We start from the raw sequence: 21,878 nt of genomic DNA, 5'->3' as shown, positions 1-21,878 counted from the left end.
GGGCTGGTGAGCCACTCTCTAAACAAAGTCTCAGTCTTTATTTAGGGTGGACTTGAAATGTAATCCTCAAAAATGGAGCCATTTCTAGATGTGTGGACCAGAATCTGTAACCAAAAGGTATGGAAAGAGGCTGTTCCCCACATACGTTGAGTAAATGCTGCGACTGATAAGTCACAGGGGAGAGAAGCTGGCCTGGACATAGGTGAGCCTTTTGGACGTTCTGCCTCCCACCTTGCCCCATCTCTTTCCCCAGGTGATTCCTGCTTTGACCTTGCCCTGTGTGAGCAGCTCCTCAACATGAGCTGCAGCCTCCGCTTGATCTTCACGTGCCTAAGTCTCTTCACTCAGAGGTGAACTTTGCTATCCCCAAAATGGCCTTTGTCTAAATCACTTTGTGTATAGGTACGCGGTGGGAGGGCTGGCAGCTCTTTCTACTCACCAACAGTAAGGCAAACCTCGACATTCACCTCCCTGCAGCAAAAGAACAATAATATGTCCTGCCATTTATTCTGTCTAGAGGGCAGTGGCGGTTCAGTGGTAGAATTCTCACCTTTCATGTGGGAGACCTGGGTTTAATTCCCGGCCAATGCTCCATCCATCAGTGGAGGCTTGTGTGTTGCTGTGATGCTGAACAGGGTGCAGTGAAGCTTCCAGACTAAGATGGATTAGGAAGAAAGGCCTGGTAATCTACTTCTGAAAATTGGCCAATGAAAACCCTGTGGATCACAATGGTCCAATCCCATTGTACATGGGATCACCATGAGTTGGGAGCCAATTTGATAACAGCTAACAACAACAACAAATTTGTTCTGTCTAGAAAACTCAAGCTTACCAAATGGTCATAGATGGATGAATCCCTTGTGTTTATTGAGAAGACACTTGGAGGATTCCCGAATTACCACGCCATTCTGATTAAAATTTGAGATTTCTCTTTGGGAAAGTCACTGCAGGTACAAGGGCACAAGACACACACACACACGTGTGCAAACACAAGCTCAAGTTCCTATGTATCCATGTTTCTGCCTGCATGAGCAAGCATACATACCAAAACCCATTCTCTTTTTCAGATTGTGTGTCCAGGGGAATCGGTTTAACGTCGAGGTAGGCAGAAGTGACAAGCTTTCCCTGCCTGGCTTTGACAACCTCACAGCAGGATATAACAAATTCCTCAGGCCTAATTTTGGCGGTAGGTCATCCTTTTTGTCCAGGACATCCATTCTAAAGGGCAGGAACAGAGACAATATCCAGTGGAGGATTCCAGGAGGTTGACTTGCTTTTCTCCTCTGCAGCCTGCTTAAGGATTGGCAGTGATGCATGAGGAAAACTGCCAATGATTCTTCATGCTACCTTGGAGAAAGCACTTTGCCTCTCCAGCTGCAGGATAAGGAAATACTCTTCCCCGCTAAGGGAGTTACGAGAGCCTCCTAACAGCCTCTCATACACAGTCTTTCTTCCTTTTGCGCCCACTTCCAATGTCTATTCACGGGGCTCACCAACTTCTCACCAGGACCACCCTACCTCGTCTTTCTGCCTCTAGCCTGCCCCCTGCAGGCTAATCTCCCACACTGCAACTTGAATGGCCGCCACCTTGGGTCATTTGCCGGCCCAGAACACTTGCATGCACCCCAGCATATTCAGAATAGACTCCAGAGCCATTTTCAGGGCACACCAGGCCCTTCATAGCCCAGCTGTATCTGTCTGCCAGGCTCATTTTCCTGCACCCCTCTACCTGCACCTCCCACGCTGCTCCGCAAGTGTGCCCAGAACGCTCCTGGCCTCCCTGGCCTCCCTGCCTTTGCAGAGGCTGTTTGTCTGCCTGGAATTGCTTCTTCCAACTAAACTACCAAGAAAATGTCAATTTTTCCCTCATGTCTTAGATCAAAGGCTACCACCTCTGAGAAGCCTTCCCTGGTTCCTTGAGGCTCCATCCCCATTCTTCACACTTTATTTTGAACATACTTCCAAATTATAGCCATTCCCTTGTTATACTGTACCTATAGCTGGTTCTGTATCTGTCTCAGCTCTAGGCTGCAGCCCCTTGAAGGAATCTTGCTTATTTACCTCACTAACCCCAGCAGCAGTTCACTGCTTGTCATATGGCAGGTTTTCAGCAAGTATTTGTTGAAAGAATGAGGGAAGGAGGAAGGCAATGAGGCCAGCTACATACCTCTTCACAGAGTCTCAGTCTCTTTATTTATAAAATATGAGTTTGAATCAAGGTGGTCTCTAAATCCTCACAGTATGGAGTAGAAAGTAGCGGAAAGAACCTTGGATTTGGACAAACCTGAATTTGACTTCTAGAGTGTCAGCTTTTCTGAGCCTCAGTTTTGCTTTCTGTAAAATGGAGAAACACCATCTACCTCCAAGGGAGGACTGAAGGAGGTGAAGTGTGTAAGCATGAAGCGCAGTGCCTGCCACATCATTGGAGTGCATTCTGTTTTAATCCCTTTCCCTTTCTGCTTCTCCCTTCAGATGATAAAATTCTCTGATCAGATCTACAATTAGTGTGTTAGTCCAGGTCCTCTGAGGAGCAGACGCCAAAAGATTACCCGTCCAAGATATTTTTGGGGCAATATCTGTGAGGAAAAATGGGGCAGGAGGAAGGAGAAGCTGGAAGAGCCATCAGACTGTGGTGCAGGTCTGACCCCGGGGAAAGGAGAGAGGGAAAGAAGGAGGGTTGGGTAGAAGTGTCTGTGACTACAGTGCAGTTCTGAGTGTGTTTGGAAAGCTGCCAGGGAGTCCTTGAGCCAGAGTTGCCCATCAGAGTCTCCCATCCCTGTGCCTCCCGGGACAGGCTTGCCTCAGTATCCCTGCTGCGCTCGGTCACTAGTTGGACCGTACACCAAGTAGTAGGCCAAATCCCACACACCGTGTATGTGGTGATAGAATGTGATGGTAGATTTCAGAGCTCAGCAGCTGGAGCCCTCTGTCAGTCACACTCCCCTCAGAGAGATCTGAGAGATGCATTTTCATGGCCACACAATTAGGATTTGAGATCCTTATGTTAAAGGGAGCGGCAGTGGTGTTCCAGTGGCAGAATTGTTGCCTTCCATACAGGAGACCCAGGTCTGATTCCTGGCCAACGCAACTCATGCCCAGCCACCACCCATCTATCAGTGGAGGCTTGTGTGTTGCTAGGATGCTGAACAGGTTTCAATGAAGCTTCCAGACTAAGATGGACTAGGAAGAAAGGCCTGGCGATCTACTTCCAAAAATTCAGCCAGTGAAAACTCTATGTGTTGCAACAGTCTGATTTGCAACCAGTTATAGAGATGGCACAGGACCCGGCAGCATTTTGTTCCATTATGCATAGGGTTGTCACGAGTCGGGGGCTGACTCAATGCTAGCTAACAACAACAAAACCATGGAGGGGACCTAGAGAGAGTTGAAATCCCCTGGCTTTCCTAGACCCCACTGAACACTAATGACAAGCATGTGAGTCTGCATACCTTGCTTAAGTCCACTCAACAATTTCTCTTGCCACCTGAATCCCAAACAATTAGGCCGGGGCATAGCCCTTCTCGTTCACCTGCTCGCTGGCCAACAAGACGCAGGAGCCTTGAGCAAAGTGCTCGTTCTGAGAACATGGAGCCAGAGTAGACTGAAGGAATGTGAGCCCCAGAATCTTCTGGGGTGAGAATGGGGCAAGGGCTCCTCAGTCAAAAAGAGGGGAAGGCACAGCATCTTCTCTTCCCCTTGTTAGGAACCTCCTGGCACTCTGCCTCTTAAAGGGACCTCCGTTTGTGTGGTAGCCTCTATAATGTCTGTCCATCCAGGCTCTAGGACCCTGAGGTTCTTAAGAGACAGGCCCTCCCCAGGATTTTTTAAGGGCTGAGCTGGACAGAGCAAAGGTTTGCAAGCAGGTGACAGTAAACACTGCCCAGGAATTGGCTTTGACCTCTTTCCTAGGATAAAGCTGCCCTCTGGTGGCACAGCTAAATTCTATAACTCAAGGGGAAGAAAGCACAAGCTCTGGTCCATAGAAAAGCCAACTGAGGCAAGGTCTGGACTAGACCGTCTAGAAACCAACTTACAGAAACACAGTGGTGCCAGAGCTCTGGTGTATTTTCCATGCTCCACATTCCTTTGGGAGGAAAATGAACACTGACCAACTGTCCGCCATGTTCCAGGGACTCAAAACAGATGCTGTAACCTTGCAGCACAACCCTTGATGGCAGGCACCAGTAGCACTATCTCACTGGTGAGAAAACTGCGCACAGAGAAGTTTAGCAACATACTCAAGGTCACACAGCTAGAAAATGGCCAGCATGGGATTCAAACACTTCTGTCTGAACCCAGGTTTCTCTTCTTGACACTGCACCATGCTGCCTTGAGGGGCAGAAAGCCACTTAGCACCACACTCTTGCAGCATCTTCCAATGTCTGTCATCAAAGACCTTCCCCTTTTCCACAAAGTATGAATGCTTAATTATTTTTTAACTGCCTTGGCTCTAAAACTCCATTTCCAAATATCTTACCTGTATTCCACAGCTTGGTTTCCTTAATCAGGTAGCTTTGTCTGACTCCTACCAATTAAATGTTGTTAAGCTTCTTTCAAATTCTGCCTCTCCTTTTCCTGGTTAATGCATTGTCCCAGGCACCACCAGCTATTTATCACAAGTGAATGCTATTGCATCTATTAACCTGGTGAGGACAGTGATTTCCTTTCCAAAAGTAACTAAGACTATGAAAGAGAGGGAAAATGCCATTTATTGGGCATGTATTACATGGCAGACACATGCTGGGAACTTTGTACAGATGACTATTTATCAGCACGTTCTCTGAGTGGTATAAATGGTTAACACACTCGACTTCTAACTGAAAGGCTAGAGGTTCAAGTCCACTCAGACGTACCTCAGAAGAAAGGCCTGGTGATCTAATTCTGAAAAATCAGTTCTTGAAAACCCTGTGGAGCACAGTTCTACTCTGACACATATGGGGTTGCCATGAATTGGAATTGATGCCACAGCAGCTGTTTTTTTCTGGATTCCTGGCTCACGTATAGTCCCTCTTGCCACCTCTCTGCAAAGAAGCTGTCATGTGCCCATTGTTACCCCCACCACGACTTTATGTGTCATTAGTGTTATTCCCACTTGCAGGTGAGAAAATCATAGCTCTGAAAGATGCAGTAACTTTTCCAAGATCGCAGAGCTGGGATGTGACAGGACTGAGATCTAAGCACACATCTCTCTGACTGCCAGGCTCTCCTTCCACATCAGCAGCCTGAAGAAGAATAAACTCCCCTGTCTGGCCTGACTTCTGAGAACAGCGGCTGTAAGGTCTTTGTCTTGAGAGCTAAGACTGTGCTGTCTAGAGTCTGGCCTGCCTGCTGAGCCTGCAGGATTTCTAACAGAGTCTGTACCCTGGACCAAATAGGGAAGGTTCTGGAATTCTAAATAGTTTAGGGTTACTGGAGGGTAAACAAACAAGGGAGAAGTGTCAGGCAGTAGGCAAAGGCATAATCATGAGCAACCTTGAATGCCATCTTGTGGTAAATCTACTTAGTTGAGGGGAAAAAGAAAAAGAAATCTGTATACTATCAGTCCAAATCTGTTAAATTTCTAAGTGATCAGTCCTTTGCAAGTGCCATAGGAAAATCTTTCATGTAAGAAGTACCAAATACCTTACCACTGCTTTCTTTAAACTATGCACCAATGATATACATCATGGTCCCTTGTATATATTAAAATAACTATATATTTGTGCATTTTTTTTTTATAGAAAAAGGAGCCACACTATACACAATGGTTCCTCCTAAGAGGGGGAGGGTAGAAATTAACTTTTTACTTTATATCCTTCTAGATTGTTTAACATTTTTCCACAAGCAAGTATTACTTTTGTAATTCATAGTTTGTTTTTTTTTTAATGCACAAAATGTTGTGTTAGGAAATCTTATGTTTGTCCTTCTGGGTAAGTCTTTCCTGTTTTTTCTTCATTCTTAGGAGAACCAGTTCAGATAGCACTGACTCTCGACATTGCAAGCATTTCTAGTATTTCAGAGAGTAACATGGTAAGTGTTATCACTTCACATTCCACCCGAGGAGTCACTGTTCTTGTATTTAATGGGGATACACGTTCGTGCAAACCAGTCCACGGAGACTAATATCACCCAACTCTGATGCCAAGTTGTGTGATGGACAACAAATCCCACTGCACAAGCCAGCTGCATCCTATGGGGATCTCAGCTTCCTTTGCCTGTTCAGTTTAGACCCCAGCTGCCCACAAAGCCCTTCTCTCTCATCCTTAGTCACCTGGGGCCAGGTCAGCAGGTACCAGCTGTAAGCTCAGGAGTCCACATGACTCCCTCCACTTCAATCTAGCCAGTCCCAATACTCCTTTGGGTCCTATAATTCACTGGAATGATTCACAGAGCTCATGGGAAACACCATAACTGTGATAACAGCTTTAATATTTAAAAAAAGGATATAAATAAAGACATGGGAAGGGTCCCAGTGGGAATCTTCCATGTTCCCAGGAGATGCGCTACCCATTCAAGAGCAGATGTTCGTTCTTAAACCAACCAAGAAGCTCCATCTGAGCCTCAGGGCTCATGGCTTTTATCAGCCTCACCGGTTGGCCGTGATAAATTACATCACACCTTGTGAGGCTCAATCAGAATTGGGCCTCCAGGTGAGCCTCTGTAGTCACGGCTCTCAGAAGCCCAGAACAAAAGGCCAAACTGCCATGTAGACATTATTGCATTGGTGTATGTTTTGCTGTGTATGTTCTCAACAACAATCAAAAAAAAAAAAAAAAAAGGCAAAATTGCTTTCTGCACCTCACAACTTTCTAGCCACTCAAACCAGAGAAGAAAGACTTACAGCCCTCCTCCATTCTGAAGGGCAGAAGCTGCAGACTTATCCCAAAAATCTTGCAAAACAGATTTTCTAAATAGCAGAAAGAAAATGGGTTCAAAGGCCAGAAGGAGAGAAACCAGGGAGTAGAGTGGGTACATTCCGTGAGGCATAAAAATTGAGGAACAAAATTAAAGTGCAGTGAGGAAGCCTGGGTATCACATGGTCCCTCACAGAATGGGAGACAAGCTGATGAAAACTGACAGTCACACAGCTGCTTACAACATTCTGCTCACTTAAGAAAACAAGTTAAACATAAGATAAAACTAAAGGCAGTCAGCTAAGAAGGCCTGGTGTCATTCTGGGCAAATCCTGGACAACCGAGCACTTAGCCCACCAAATCTTCAAAAATGTGGTGGGGCATTTGTCATCTGAGGGCAACATGAGCTTTCATGCCAAATAAGTTAAGACTGTGAACATGGTCTTGTGGTATTCCCCTTTGACAGTGGAAGTTACTATCTAGAATAAATCGTCGGTCTCTTATTGCTACAGGCCACCACCTCAAAACATAACTTGATTCACCAGTATCTACTGTAGTATGTACTCTTTATCTAACCAGAGGCAGGGAGGGGAGTAAGACTTGGCCTCTTTCCTTGCATTTTCAGAATCCTTCTCCTCCCGCTCATTTCTACCCCTGCAGGACTACACAGCCACCATATACCTCCGACAGCGCTGGACGGATCAGCGACTGGTGTTTGAAGGAAACAAGAGCTTCACTCTGGATGCACGCCTTGTAGATTTTCTCTGGGTCCCTGATACTTACATCGTGGAATCCAAGACATCCTTCCTCCACGAAGTCACTGTGGGAAACAGGCTTATTCGCCTCTTCTCCAATGGCACGGTCCTGTATGCTCTCAGGTAATTGGGCATATGAGACCTCAGGGTTGGAGGGGAAGTAGCTGGGAGAGGAGGCACAGGTACATGGTGGGTGGTTCTCACTAGTGCTCTAATACCCACTCTGAGGTTCTACGCTACTCATGCTCCTGCCTCCTTAGATCCTTGTCCCCCAAGCACAAGGGCCTTCTCTTGGGTCTGTTTAGTTCAACAAGCATCTATGAACACCTTCTCTATGTCCAGCCGTGTGCTGACCCCAGAGGATAAAAAGCTGAATAAGATACTGCCCTCAGTGTAAACAAAGGAGCTCCAGGATGCTGATGAACTGAGTTGGGAGCAGGTTGGTGGTTTGGGGTGATGTTAGAGGATGTTTTCACGGGACTCTGAGCCGAGTCTTAGAAGGTGAAAGGGAGCTAGCAAGGGAAGAAGCAAGCAAACAGCAAGAGCAAATGGAGAGCTGGATGCAAGGAGCTATCCTTTCGTTGGGCTCAGCAAAGCTGGGGTAGCTCCAGAATGCACCTCTATGTGTCTGTGTAATTTTTGTACAGAGCAAGGCCAATGCCCCCTGCAGCGTTAGACTCCCCTTGTCCCCTCCCCAAATCCATGAGGCCAAAAGTTCCTTCTACCCAATTGTTCATCAAGCCACCAGTTGGCTGGAATAGGAAAGATGCTTTAGGTGCCACATGCAGCAGCTCACAGGCAGAGACCATCCCCACCACTAAGGGCTGTTCAAACCAGTGCTCCCAGAGGCTTTGGGAAAAGGCCAGGGACCAGTACTCACAGGGATTATCTTTAATCCCAGATATGATAGTCGGATGCTGAAGTTTTAAAGCAAAGGCCAAGCCAACCAATAAACTGAACTTCTGGATTTTTCATTGGACACTCCTTAGCTGTACTGAACTTTGCAAAGATCAGCCAAAATCCCAACTTCTCTTTCAAGAAGCCTAACTAGACCTCTCCCTTGACCAGCCACTCCAATCAACATTAACGCCCCTCTTCCCCATGTTCCCACAGCCCGTGTGTGCACGCGTGCGTGCACGTCTGTCTGTATTACGGCACATAGCACAATCTGTCTTTTGTAGGATTAAAAATAGAAGATGATGGTTAATAGCTTGGCTCTAGAGTCAGACAGATTTAGGTGCAAGTTCCTGTTCTGTGCCTTAGCAGCTCTGTGACCTTAGGCAAGTTACTTGACTCTCTGAGCCTCAGTTTCCTCAGCAGCGAAATGAGGATAATAATATTTCCTAACAGGGAGAGCTGTTGTAAAAATTCAAAGGGATAATGCACATGAAGCACAGCCCGGGGACTGGCTCATGGTAAGCACTTAGCAAGTGGCAGTGGTTATTATTCTCTGTCTCCTTTAAGGGAGTGTAAGCTTCTTCAAGGCAGGCACCATGCCATAATCACTTCCACTTCCCACTCTCCACCAGCACCTAGCATAGTGCTTAATGAATAAAGAACCAGTTGCCATTGAGTCGATTCTGACTTGTGGCGACCCCACATGTGTCATAGTAGAACTATGCTCCAAAGTGTTTTCAGTGGCTGATTTTTCTAAAGTAAACTGCCAGGCCTTTCCTCTGAGGTGCCTCTGGGTGGAACTGAAACCCCCAACCTTTCAGTTAGCAGTTTAACGTGTTAACCTTTTGCACCACCCAGTGCTGTGCTTAATAAATAAGGAGTGCATGATGAAAAGGTGTGACACTGAAGAAAAAGGAAAATGATTGAAATCTCCACTGTGAGGGCATAACTGATGTATAATTGAATGTCTTTGGGCCTGAGCCCCAAGAAACAAGTGGCTGGTGTCCTCTGAGGCCCTCCATTTTCTCTGTATCTTGATCTCCTCAAGGAGGCAGAAATCTATGAGAACAGCACAGCCAGGAGACCTGGGCTCAGTCCCAGTTCGGCCACTAATAGCTGTGTGCACCTACATCTGTTGTCAAATGGTGACAATAGTGACAGCAATAGATGTTCTAGCTCCTCGTGAGTTTGTCATGAAGATTAAATTTAAAAACTATGTGTGAAAGCATCTCAAACAAGCCAATGCATGATTCTCCTCTGTGACATTATCAGAGGTTTGGCCTCTGAATTGCAAACATTCCAACTTTCTCCACCCTGGACTCCAGTTTAACCGAGTCTCTCAGGTGTTGTTGGACACAGAGAACCTCAGGTATGCTTTGAATGCAGGCTACAAGCCACATGTTCACTGTAAGAGTCAAAATGACGGTCATCTTCCAGTGGCCCATAGAAACACATACTTTCTATGTTGCTGTTATTGTTGTTAGCTGCTTTCCAATTGGCTCCGACTTGTGACGACCCCATGTATAACAGAATGAAATGTTGCCCATTCCTGAGCCATCTCCATGATCTTTGGTGTGTTTGAGCCCATTGTTGAGATTACTGGGTCAATCCGTCCACTGATGGTTTCCCTCGTTTTCATGGACCCTCCACTTTACCAAACATCATGTCCTTCTCTAGCAATTGGTCTTTCCTGATGATGTGTCCAAAGTAAGCAAACCAAAGTCTCACTATCCTTGCTTCTAAGGAGCATTGGTTGTATTTCTTCTAAAACTGATTTGTTTATCCTTCTGGCAGTCCATAGTATATTCAATATTCTTTGCCAGCACCACCATTTAAATACATCAAATCTTCTGTCTTCCTATTTTATTGTCCAGGTTTCACATGCATATGAAGCAATTGAAAAGACCATGGCTTGGGTCAGGTGCACCTTAGTCATCAAAGTGACATCTTTGCTTTTTTAACACTTTAAAGAGGTCTTTGCAGCAGATTTGCCCAGTGCAATACATCGTTTGATCTCTTGACTGTTTCTTCCATGGACGTTGATTGTTGAACCAAATAGAATGAAATCCTTGACTTCAATTTTTTCTCCCTTTATCATGATGTTGTTTATCGGTCCAATACTTTCTATAGCATCTTCATAACACACTTTTGAACCCATTTTTCCTTTCATAGAATCACAACAACTGTTGGATGTAACATGGATCTGTCTAAATACCCCATGGACACACAGACATGCAAGTTGCAGCTGGAAAGCTGTGAGTATATATCCTAGAAGCCCCTTGGATGATTTTCCTGGGTAGCTTAGATCTGTGTATTCATGAAGAGTGTCCTGTATATAGTGTCCTTTCTTCTCTTGATGTTCGTTCATAGTTGGTTCAGCCCTCCTGGCTGTACTTGCAGAGAAATTTAAAGACTGCATGAAGAAAAACCTTCCAACATTACATCTTTAAGGATGGCCATTGTCAACTGTTACCAAATATTTTCACCCAAAGGAAATGTTTGAATGCAGTTAATAGTCTAGGCCAGTGGTCAGCAAACTACTGCCCACCCTGGGCCAACTCCAGCCCACCACTTGTTTCTATAAATAAAGCTGTATTGGAACACATCCACGCCCATTCATTTACCTAATGTCTATGACTGCTTTCATGCTACAACAGAAGAGGTGAGTCGTTATGACAGAGACTTTATGACCTTATCCATTGACGCTGAATTGATTCCGACTCATAGCGACTCTACAGGACAGAGTAGAACTGCCTCATAGGTTTTCCAGGGAGCAGCTGGTGGATTCGAACTGCCGACCTTTTGGTTAGCAGCCAAGCTGTTAACCGCTGAGCTTTTAAGCACCTTTAATTTCCAAGAGGGAGTAGTAGCGTTTCCCAAACTTATTTAACCGTGGAATTTTGTTGCATCGAGTATTTTGCAGGACAACCGTTTTATAGAAAACATTTTGGTGAAAACTGGTCTAGACTAGCACCTAATACCTAAACATTTAACATTTTATTTATGCCATGGCTACTAATCTTCAGAGGGTCTATGATTCCAGGTGAGTTCCTCATGCATCACTCTATGACTATAATCGGCACCCACCCTCCCCCTGCCCCCCCCAAAAAAAAACCATTGCAGTCAAGTCAATTCTGACACATAGAGACCCAATAGGACACAGTAGAACTGCCCCATAAAATTTCCAAGGAGTGACTGGTGGATTCAAACTGCTGACCTTTTTGTTAGCAGCTGAGCTCTTAACCACTGCACCACCAGGGCTCCACCCTCACTCCACCACGGATCAAATCAGCCATGGGTGGCTATAGAAGTTGATGAAGAGGTCATGGAGCTATCATCAATGCCCCTTTTCATTTGTCAGCAAATACACTCAAAGCTGCCCTTTTAGCTCAAAGTTCAAGTGCTGTGTTTACTAGAAAAAGCTTCATTATCCCTCACAGAAGTAGAGACACAAGTAGGGAAAGTCTAGGAAGAGATAACAAAACGTATTATAGGACCTCTGTCTACTGTTTCCCTGGTCTACTTAACCAAACAAGTTTTTCATTAAAAATAATAATAATAACAACATTAATATATAATAATAAGAGATGTTCTTTTTCTGATAAATACTGTATCATCCATTTACCTATTGCTTACTGCATGCCAGGCACTGTATTAGGTGCCTTTCAAACAGTCCTATAAGCTAGATACTGTTTTTTTTCCACCGTAAACCCGTTGCCATAGAGTTGATTCTGCCTCACAGCAACCCCATGTATGGCAGAGTAGAGCTGTGCTCCATAGGGTTTTCAAGGCTGTAACCTTTTGAAAGTAGATGACCAGGCCTTTCTGCTAAGGTGCCTCTGGTGGACTCAGATCTCGAATCTTTCAGTGAGCAGTGAGCAAGTTAGCCATTGGCACTACCCAGGGACTCCTTACCACTAAAGAAACTGGGATTCACTTTGATCAGGACCTTTCCCAAGGGGACACAGTAAGTAGCAACACTGATACTTAACATAGGGGTGCTGAGTCCCAAGTCTCTGGCCCTGCCTCTAACGCCCTTCCCCTGGGCTGGAGAGTCACATAGGGATTTTGTTCCAGTGGCTGTTTCGTGATCTGAACTATACATTTTTCCTGAGTGTAACAGAAAGTGCTTTTAAACAGTAATATGAGGATAATAAAAAGCTTTTAGTAACTCCTTTTCAGTTTTTCCAGTGCCCGTTTATTACCATCATTTTTCCCCAAATTTAGTAACCACGTGATGCTTGTTTTGGATTCCCCCAATTCTGATGGAATGTTAAATTGAATTACAGTGGGATTATCAGTGGCCCCAGACATATTCTTCTACCAGTTATTTTCCATTATGTAGGGCCAAGACCAGTGTTTTTTCCTTTTCTGTGTGTCTTAAAATCATTTCTTCAAGGAAAGTCTTTTGCCTTTATCCCAACACTTCAGTTCTACATACCAGTACCAGCTGCCATTGAGTCGATTCTGACTCAGGCTATGCCATGTGTGTCAGAGTAGAACTGTGCTCCATAGGGTTTTCAGTGGCTGATTTTTCAGAAGTAGATCACAGGTCTTTCTTCCAAGGTGCCTCTGGGTGAACTCAAACCTCCAACCTTTCAGCTAGCAGCCTAGCGTGTTAACTGTTTGCACCCATTATAGTCTCCATCTGGTCTGGATGACTGGTTGAGTTCTCCCTGACTGTCCTCATTTGAATGCTTCCATGTACCCATTCAGCAATTACGTGCCTGCTTTGCGTTTGACATAGTGGTAGATGTTTGCAGTACAAAGATAAAAACAATGTTCCAGTCCTCAAGCAGTCTACAGTCTAATGGAGGGGACAGAACTTTAGATAATTATTATAGAAGAAATTATAACAATTAAAAGTAATGGTACTATGAGAGCCTGGGGGAGTCAGAGGCTTTCTAGGGGAAGTGTCACTTAAATGAGCCATGGGGTATCACTAGGAGTTATCAGAGGACAAGGGGTTGGGCTCAGAATTTGCTACGGCATGGAAGCAAGAACACAGCAGAAGTGAGAAATTGTAAATACACAAAGCAGTCATTGACACCACACAGCTGCTTCAGTCTTTTAAAAGATGTTAGCTGATAAATATAAAGTTTAATACAGTAATGCCAGCAAATGGGCATCTATCTTGTCATCTGGGGATGTGTTCGTGAAGAGAAATGAGAATTTGCTCTCCGTTGATGTGTGTCAGATGAATTCCCGGGCATTGTTGCATAGCCTCCATTGTTCCTGAGTAAGCCACTCAGTGGTTGAGCAGGCTGCACCTGTGATAGGTGACCTGGGAAAACAGTGCTACAGACAGGATTTATTAAGGCATCAGGCAGGGCTCATACAAGGGAGCAAAAACTAGTCAAGAGCTGGAGACCAGTGGGCCCTCCTTACGTAATAAGGATGCAAGTGCTCCAACATCCGAGTAGCAAGTCATTAGGAGGCAGCAGTCATTTTTCACAGGTAGAGGTTTAATTAGAGACTCAGACAAATTAATTATCTTATTGATTAAATGCATGCAAAACCTTCTTGAAGACATACAGCTGTTTGGCGGCAGAATAAAACTTGAGGTTATCAAAAAGAGAACTCATCTGCAGTGCCACACGGAAAAAGTAATTGCCCTCCACGTGTCATGCCTGTGCTCATTTCAGATCCCAGGAGGGAGATTCTCCTGGAAACTTCAGCACTCTACTTGCACAAATCCCGTCCCCAGTGAACAGAAGATGCTTTTGCTAAATGTTTATTAGCAGTTATTTGGGCACAGAAACCTCACCAAGGGTTTTGGTGTTTTTTTTAACCCCATCCCTATGAAAGATTTGATACCATCCCACACTTGTTCATATTCACCCAGGGACAGAACAGGGATAATGCAAAGATTATGAGCATTTACTGGTTGTAAAACCCAAGTGCCCAAGTAGGGACTTTACAGCTCACTTTTATAAAAACCAGTTGCTGTTGAGTCGATTTTGATTATGGTGACCCCACCTGTATCAGAGTACTTGAGAAAGAACTTCTTGAGAATCAAAGGGTTTTCAGTGGCTGATTTTTCAGAAATAGGTCGCCAGGCATTTCTTCTGAGACACCTCTGGGTGGACTCAAATCTCTAACCTTTCAGTTGGTAGTCAAGTGTGTTAAGCATTTGCACCACCCAGGGACTCCACTCATTTTTATAACACTCCCCCCGCCTCCCACTCCTTTTTGGGATCCTAGACCTATTTTGACAGCTAGCTTCAGTACATGTTGGGTGTTTCCAAGAAAAAGCCCAGGGACACTCTTACCTGGAAATCCCCTAAGGGCTCTTAAGTATGCTTCTCTGCCCTATGGAAGGAGAGATAACCCTTGCTAGATAGTGGCTTCCATAACCTAAGACTTAACAGAGTGTCAGTCCCAATACTGCATCACGTTTCCCAGTTGCCTTTGAAAATGAAGGCTATATAGTTCCATGTTTAAGGTCACAGGTACTGGAATCACTGGGGTTTTCCCATCACAAACTGTGTCACTTTGGATGAGTAATTAACCCCTCTGGACCTCAGTTTCCTCATCAGTTAAATGGATAGATTAATAGTCCATGAATAAAAGAGTGATTTTTAAAACAGTTTTAATGAAGTATAATTTACATACCATAAATTTCATCCATTTTAAGCGTACAATTTTAGTAAAAGTTTAGTAAATGTACAGAGCTGTGCCACCATCACTACAATCCAGTGATAGAACATTTCTATCACCCCCCAAAAAATTCCCTCTTGCACATTTACAATCACTCTCCATTCCAACCACCAGCCCCAGGCAACCACTAATCTACTTTCTGTCTCTATAGATTTGCCTATTTTGGACATTTCATATCAACGGAATCATACAATATGTTGTCCTTGGTGACTGACCTCTTTCATTTAGTATGTTTCTGAGGCTAATCCATTTTGTAGCATATATCAATACCTCATTCCTTTTTATTGAAGAGTAGTATTCCTTTGTATCGGTATCTATCTATCACATTTTATTTATCCATTCATCAGTTAATGGACATTTGGATTGTTTCCACTTTTTGGCTATTATATATAATGTTGCAATGAATAGTTGTGTACAAGTGTTTGTGTGGAATATGATTTTATCTTCCTTGGGCAGATACCTAGGAGTGGAATGCCAGGTCACATGGTAAATTCATGTTTAAGTTTTTAAGAAATTGCAAACGGTTTTCCAAAGTGGCAGTACAATTTTACAATCCCACCAGCAATGTATGACTGTTGCAGTTTTTCCACACGCTGTGTCTTTTTTATTATAGCTGTTTTGACAGGAGTGAAGTGGTATCTCACTGCAGTTTTGACGTGCATTTCTCTAATGACTAATGATCGTGAGCATATATTCATGTGCTTATTAACCATTTGTTTATCTTCCCAGAGAGGTATTTTGAGGATTAAATGAGGTGATACTGTTACAAAGTACTTAGAAATGTAACCTTTCACTAAAGATACAAATTATTGTTATTACCATCATCATCATCCTTGGACTTTGGGATTAGAATTTACTCAGATACCATCCTTAGTAACGTGTTTTCCTTATTACCTTGAGCAAGTTACTTAACCTCTCTGAATCTGAGCATTTTCACCTATAAAATGGGTTGAACATGTAGCTTCTCAATTCTAGGGCACACCATTGATTGAATAATAACTTCTTAGGAAAAAAGAAAAGTAAGCTCTACATTAAAAATATAAATCAGTTAGAAGGTCCATCCCAATTTCAGAAAATATGAAAAAGAAGTTCATTTTAGAATTGAAAAAAATATAGAATTGTCTAGCTTTCAAGTTTGTGATGACATTCCAAACAGAATGTATCAGATTGCAAAATAATGTTTAATAAAAGCTAACTGTTGTTACTATTATCAACTATACTGTAAAACTGAATCGAAATTTATTAAAAAGCACATTTTACAGACATTAATAAAGTGGATGCAGTTAATTTTTTTTTTTTTATTTATGCCAATGTGGAAATACAGACAGACCAGTTCTGAAGTCCCTAAGAACACTGTCAGAGCTGCTAGATGGTCCTGAAGGGCAATATCTAGCATAGGCCTTTATGTGTTCACAGATACGTGTTCAATAAATATTTAAATAATGAGGGAGGCCACTCGTAGGGGTTTTTCATCCACCAGGTCTAAATAATGCTTAGCATAATACCTGTTCTTAGCCACAGGCAAATAGTCCTAGCAGTTCGCTTCATTCGAAATAAACCAGTTGCCGTGGAGTTGACTCTGACTCAGGGCAACCCCGTGTGTTTCAGAGTAGAACTGTGCTCCATTGGGTTTTCAGTGGCTGACTTTTTCAGAAGTAGATCACCAAGGCTTTCTTCCAAAGTGTCTCTGGGTGGACTCGAACCACAAATCTTTTGGGTAGCAGCCAAGCACTTAACCATTTACATCAACCAGGGGCTCGTTCTAAATTGACACTGATCATTCTAAATTGACACTTGAGAAGCATGCCCGGTTTGGACATATCCCTATCAAGATAAAGCTCATGCTGTTTCCATATCGTAGACTTTTCCAGACCAGTTCAATCTGAGACGACTTTGCATTGACCGTGATGCCCTTTTATTTGCAGGGGGTTACGATGGGAATGACGTGGAGTTCAGGTGGCTGAGAGGGAATGACTCTGTGCGTGGGCTGGAAAACCTGCGGCTTGCTCAGTACACCATACAACGGTATTTCACCTTAGTCACCCAGTCACAGCAGGAGACAGGTAACTTATGTAACAAATTGTACAAAATGGAAATAACCAAACCAAAATGGAGGGTTGCACCCTGAGTCATAAATACCACCCCTTCTCCACTTTACCCCCTATGGGTTCAGGGACCGCTCAGCAGGGCGGGGGTGGGCGAGTCAAGTTTGGGCGCAGCCCTTGTACCTATTGCACAGCCAGGACTGAAACGTTTCACTGAAGAGCCACCTCTGGGCCAGCTCTGCAGCTGTGCACCACTTACCTCCAGATACATTGTAATGATTGCTCAAATTCCGCAGCATCCCCGTGCATAAAATCTGTTGGTGTTTCTAACTGGAGAACTGGTTCTCTGCCACTGAAGGAAAAAAAAAAACCAGACCACAGTTCACAGGTGAAGACATCAGCTGTACCCAACAATAGCACAAACAACCTATTGATTCTAAGCTGGCAGGAAGGAATTACTCATTCACTTTATTGAAAGAGCTGGATCTCATAATCTAGGAATTTTTTAATAGATGTTTTCAAAAAAGAAACTAATTTTATATATAAGCAGTGACATTTTCTTCTCAATTCCTCCCGATCATATTAAGAATGCTTATTTTCGTATTCGCACCCTGAAAAAAACTACTAAATGCTTTAATGGAGCCTGTTGTTAATTGCCATTGAGTTGGCGCCAACTCACGGTGATGTTATGTATAACAGAACGAAACGTCCGGTCCTGTACCATCCGCGCAATCGATTGTACGTTAGAACACATTGCTGCATCTATTGTGTCAATCAATCCACCTTATGGAGGTTTTCCCTCATTTTTACTGACCCTCTGCTTTACCAAACATGATGTCCTTTTCTAGTGATTGGTCTTTCCTGATGACATGTCCAAAGTAAGCAAGACAAAGTCTTGCCATGCTTGCTTTTAAGAAGCATTCTGGCAAAGTTATCTGTACAGCAGGATCATGACTACATAAAAATTAGAAACCGAACACCATGCATAGAGAAAAGACTGAAGGAAAGAGGACTGTTCCTGCTTTTATTATTTTCTGAAATTTAAGTGACTAGCATGTATTACTTTATAATGGACAAATTAATTAATACGTTCTCTTTTTTAAAAACGGTTTCATGAACTGGGGTTATAGTTGTCATATTTTACCAAATCTAGATTCCCATTTTTTGTTTCATGTAAAAATGGTTTCCATCTCCAGAATTATTTAATTCCAGGTAGCACACACCTACTTCCGATACAAAAGAGGGTCATTATTTAGTCAAATATTAATTCTAAGTGTTCCTTGAAACATAGACTTCAAAATCAAGGGAGTGAAGCAGGTAGAATAGAATAACAGAACGTCCCTGGACCAGAGGACCAAAGACCTGGTTTTTAATCTCGCTTCTGCCATTAACTAAGGGTTTTTTCACAAATTACTTAAACTCCTCGTGCCTCAATTTCCATACCTATAAAGTAATATCATAGATATCATAAATATCACATCATATCATAAAAATCATTTATCCATAGATAAAGGAATATCTACGGGCCCCTAAAGGAGCCCTGGTGGCGCAACGGTTAAACACTCCGCTGCTCACTGAAAGGCCAGCGGTTCAAACACTCCAGCGCCTCCGTGGGCGTAATCACCTGGTGATCTGCTCCCATAAAGATTACAGCTTAGGAAGCTCTATGGGGCAGTTGTACTCTGTTATTCGGAGTTGCTATGGGTTTAAATCGACTTGACAGCACACAACAACAATGTGGCCCGCTAGAATCTGTTCATCTCCAGAGTCCCAAGTATTTCTGAAATTATAGGGTTTTATTCTAGCCTGTATCTCACCAGTGATGTTTCTGTTGTTTTAGCTATTTAATGGTATCGTTTTAAATTTCAGGCTTTAATTGGGAGTGGGGGGTCCTCCCTTCTGCTACTCTGTCTTCCCCAACTCCAACCTGAGCCAGACTTCTCTTATTCCCAGAGGACAATCTCTTCACCCTTCCTTCCGGCCTACTGCTGGCCTCTACTGTTCTCTGTGCTATTTGCTCACTACCCTTCAATAGAGGCACAACTTGGCACTCTAACCCATGGGTCTATGTTTGGTGCTATAGTAGCCTCTTTGCCACACAGAACTCCATTAATGATAATTCTCTCATATCTATTATACATGGATCATTTCCTAAGAATGACTCTGAGGTGCAATCTGAAGTCATCAAAAATTAAATTATATGCACTAGCATCAGATCTATTTTGTAGTATTCTTGTAAAATGGACTACCACGGCTAGTCTTCATTCAGTAGGTATTTATTGAACAACTGCTTTACGTCTGCAGAATTGAAAGACTCAGAATCTGCCCCCAAGGGGCACACAGTCTAGAGAGGTAGACATCCAGGAAACCAGCAGTTATAATGCTGTAGGCATTTTATGATAGAGAGAAGCATAAGAAGAATATCATAGGTGAGAGGGGCACCCAAACCCCCATAAATCCATTCTATGCAACAGCAATTCCTTTTCTTGAAACCATACTGAGACTTCTTGATTAACTGGAATATCCAGTTAACTAGGTTTTGCAGAGGATGTAATGTGGCTATATCTAAGTTAAACATCCTATAGGGAAACATCCTGCTATGTGAGCAGACATGATTTCCCATATCTTGTTTACCTTATCAGGAAATTATACACGATTGGTCTTGCAATTTGAGCTTCGGAGAAATGTCCTGTATTTCATTTTGGAAACCTATGTTCCTTCCACTTTCCTGGTGGTGTTATCCTGGGTTTCATTTTGGATCTCCCTCGATTCAGTTCCTGCAAGAACCTGCATTGGTAAGCCACTCCAACAGGAGGTGTCTAAGGACTGGGTTATCAGGTCCTTATTTATTTATTTCTTCTACCAGTGTTCATTGTTTTCATTAATATTCATGGGTTAATTCCAGAAGCTGGTTTCTTGAGAGAGTCTTTGTTGGAAGGGAGGAGAACAGAAAGAAAAAGGGAGAAAAGGAAGGAGAGAGAAAGAGGGAAAGAGAGACAGAGACAGACAGAGAAAGGACAAAGAAAGAGAGCAAGAGCAAGAGACTATTTTTGGAGTAGCGCATTTTTAAACTTATGTTTTAGAGTGACACAAAAAGGAGAAATGTGATTAGATGGTCTCTTGTCAATTATTTTGTATACTGAATATCCCCCCTCCAAGGAGAAGACAGAAGCCAAAACATCTAGAAAAGCACATCATTTATAACTGTAAATAATGGGTGAATAAACCCTGTTCCGGAAGGTCACAAATCTTTCAAAATGAGATATGTTCTATTTCTGAGTCTTGTCCTGCCATCTCTTGAGTGGAGGGTTAATTGACCATGAATGTGGGAACATCGCCTGCTTGTTTTTCCAGGTGTGACCACTGTGTTGTCAATGACCACACTGATGATCGGATCCCGCACTTCTCTTCCCAACACCAACTGCTTCATAAAGGCCATCGATGTGTACCTGGGGATCTGCTTCAGCTTCGTGTTTGGGGCCCTACTGGAATATGCGGTTGCCCACTACAGCTCCTTACAACGGATGGCAGCCAAAGATAGGGTAAGAATATAGAGATGAGCTGGACCTGGTCCTGCCCTCCAGTGATCTACTCTGCTCCAGTGATTCTCAACCTTGTTTGCATTGGAGGGGGCATCTGGAATTCATGATATCCCGTAGAGAGAGCCTGTTCTTTTCGCCAAATACAATGAGATGTTAATATGTTTAATTTTCCAACAGAAAATCACTGTTATCTGTTTGCAACATAAAATCACAAAAACAAGCACCCAAGAAAAACCCAGTAGCAAACCAAACATGATCAGCTGTTTACGAGTTTCTGATTAATATGGATTTACTATTTAATCCTTTTTGAATTCTTATATTCTTAAATCTTACAAGTAGTGGTTTACTGAAAAACATATGGAAATTTTTTTTTTTTTTTTTTTTTTTTGCTGTTGTTATTAGGTGCAGTGGGGTCAATTCTTACTCTTAGTGACCCTATGTACAACAGAACAAAACACTGCCCGGTCCTGAGCCATCCTCAAAATCATTGCTATGTTTGAGCCCATTGGTGCAGCACTGTGTCAATCCATCTCGTTGAGGGCTTCCTCTTTTTCGCTGACCCTCTACTTTACCAAGCATGATGTCCTTCTCCAGGGACTGGTCCCTCCCAATAACATGTCCAAAGTAAGTGAGATGAAGTCTCTCCATCCTCTCTTCTAAGGAGCATTCTGGCTGTACGTCTTCCAAGACAGATTTGTTCATTCTTCTGGCAGTCCACGGTATATTCAATATTCTTCAACACCATAATTCAGAGGCATTAATTCTTCTGTCTTCTTTATTCATTGTCCAGCTTTCACATGCATATGAGGCAATTGAAAATACCACGGCTTGGGTCAGAAGCACCTTAGTCCTCAAAGTGACATCTTGCTTTTTAACACTTTAAGGAGGTCTTTTGCAGCAGATTTGGCCAATGTAATACATTGTTTGATTTCTTGACTGCTGCTTCCATGGGCGTTGATTATGGATTCAAGTAAAATAAAATCCTTGACAACTTCAATCTTTTCTCCATTTATCATGATGTTGCTTAATGGTCCAGTTGTCAGGATTTTTGCTTTCTTTATGTTGAGGTGTAATCCATACTGAAGGCTGTAGTCTTTGATCTTCATCAGTAAGTGCTTCAAGTCCTCTTCACTTTCAGCAAGCAAG

General features: G+C 43.2%; 1 protein-coding gene across 2 annotated transcripts in view; it reads left to right on the top strand.

Moving 5' to 3' along the window:
* Positions 1-240: 240 nt before the first annotated feature.
* Positions 241-21,878, top strand: part of GABRP (gamma-aminobutyric acid type A receptor subunit pi) — a 25,416-nt gene continuing 3,778 nt past the window's right edge. Inside the window, exons 1-8 of one of the 2 annotated variants that reach the window (XM_004371207.2) lie at positions 241-350; positions 1,068-1,186; positions 5,942-6,009; positions 7,494-7,711; positions 10,658-10,740; positions 17,071-17,208; positions 19,833-19,985; positions 20,545-20,732. In XM_004371207.2, coding sequence (XP_004371264.1) covers positions 298-350; positions 1,068-1,186; positions 5,942-6,009; positions 7,494-7,711; positions 10,658-10,740; positions 17,071-17,208; positions 19,833-19,985; positions 20,545-20,732 — 1,020 coding nt within the window. In that variant the 5' untranslated portion in view covers positions 241-297. The remainder of the gene's footprint in view (positions 351-1,067; positions 1,187-5,941; positions 6,010-7,493; positions 7,712-10,657; positions 10,741-17,070; positions 17,209-19,832; positions 19,986-20,544; positions 20,733-21,878) is intronic. The other variant, XM_012554111.2, reaches the window with a different exon arrangement.

The sequence above is a fragment of the Trichechus manatus genome, unplaced genomic scaffold, assembly GCF_000243295.1.
Source record: "Trichechus manatus latirostris isolate Lorelei unplaced genomic scaffold, TriManLat1.0 scaffold00011, whole genome shotgun sequence".
NCBI classification, from domain to species: domain Eukaryota; kingdom Metazoa; phylum Chordata; class Mammalia; order Sirenia; family Trichechidae; genus Trichechus; species Trichechus manatus.
Note: the sequence above shows the minus strand (reverse complement) of the source record. Positions and strands in the feature narration are given on the sequence as shown.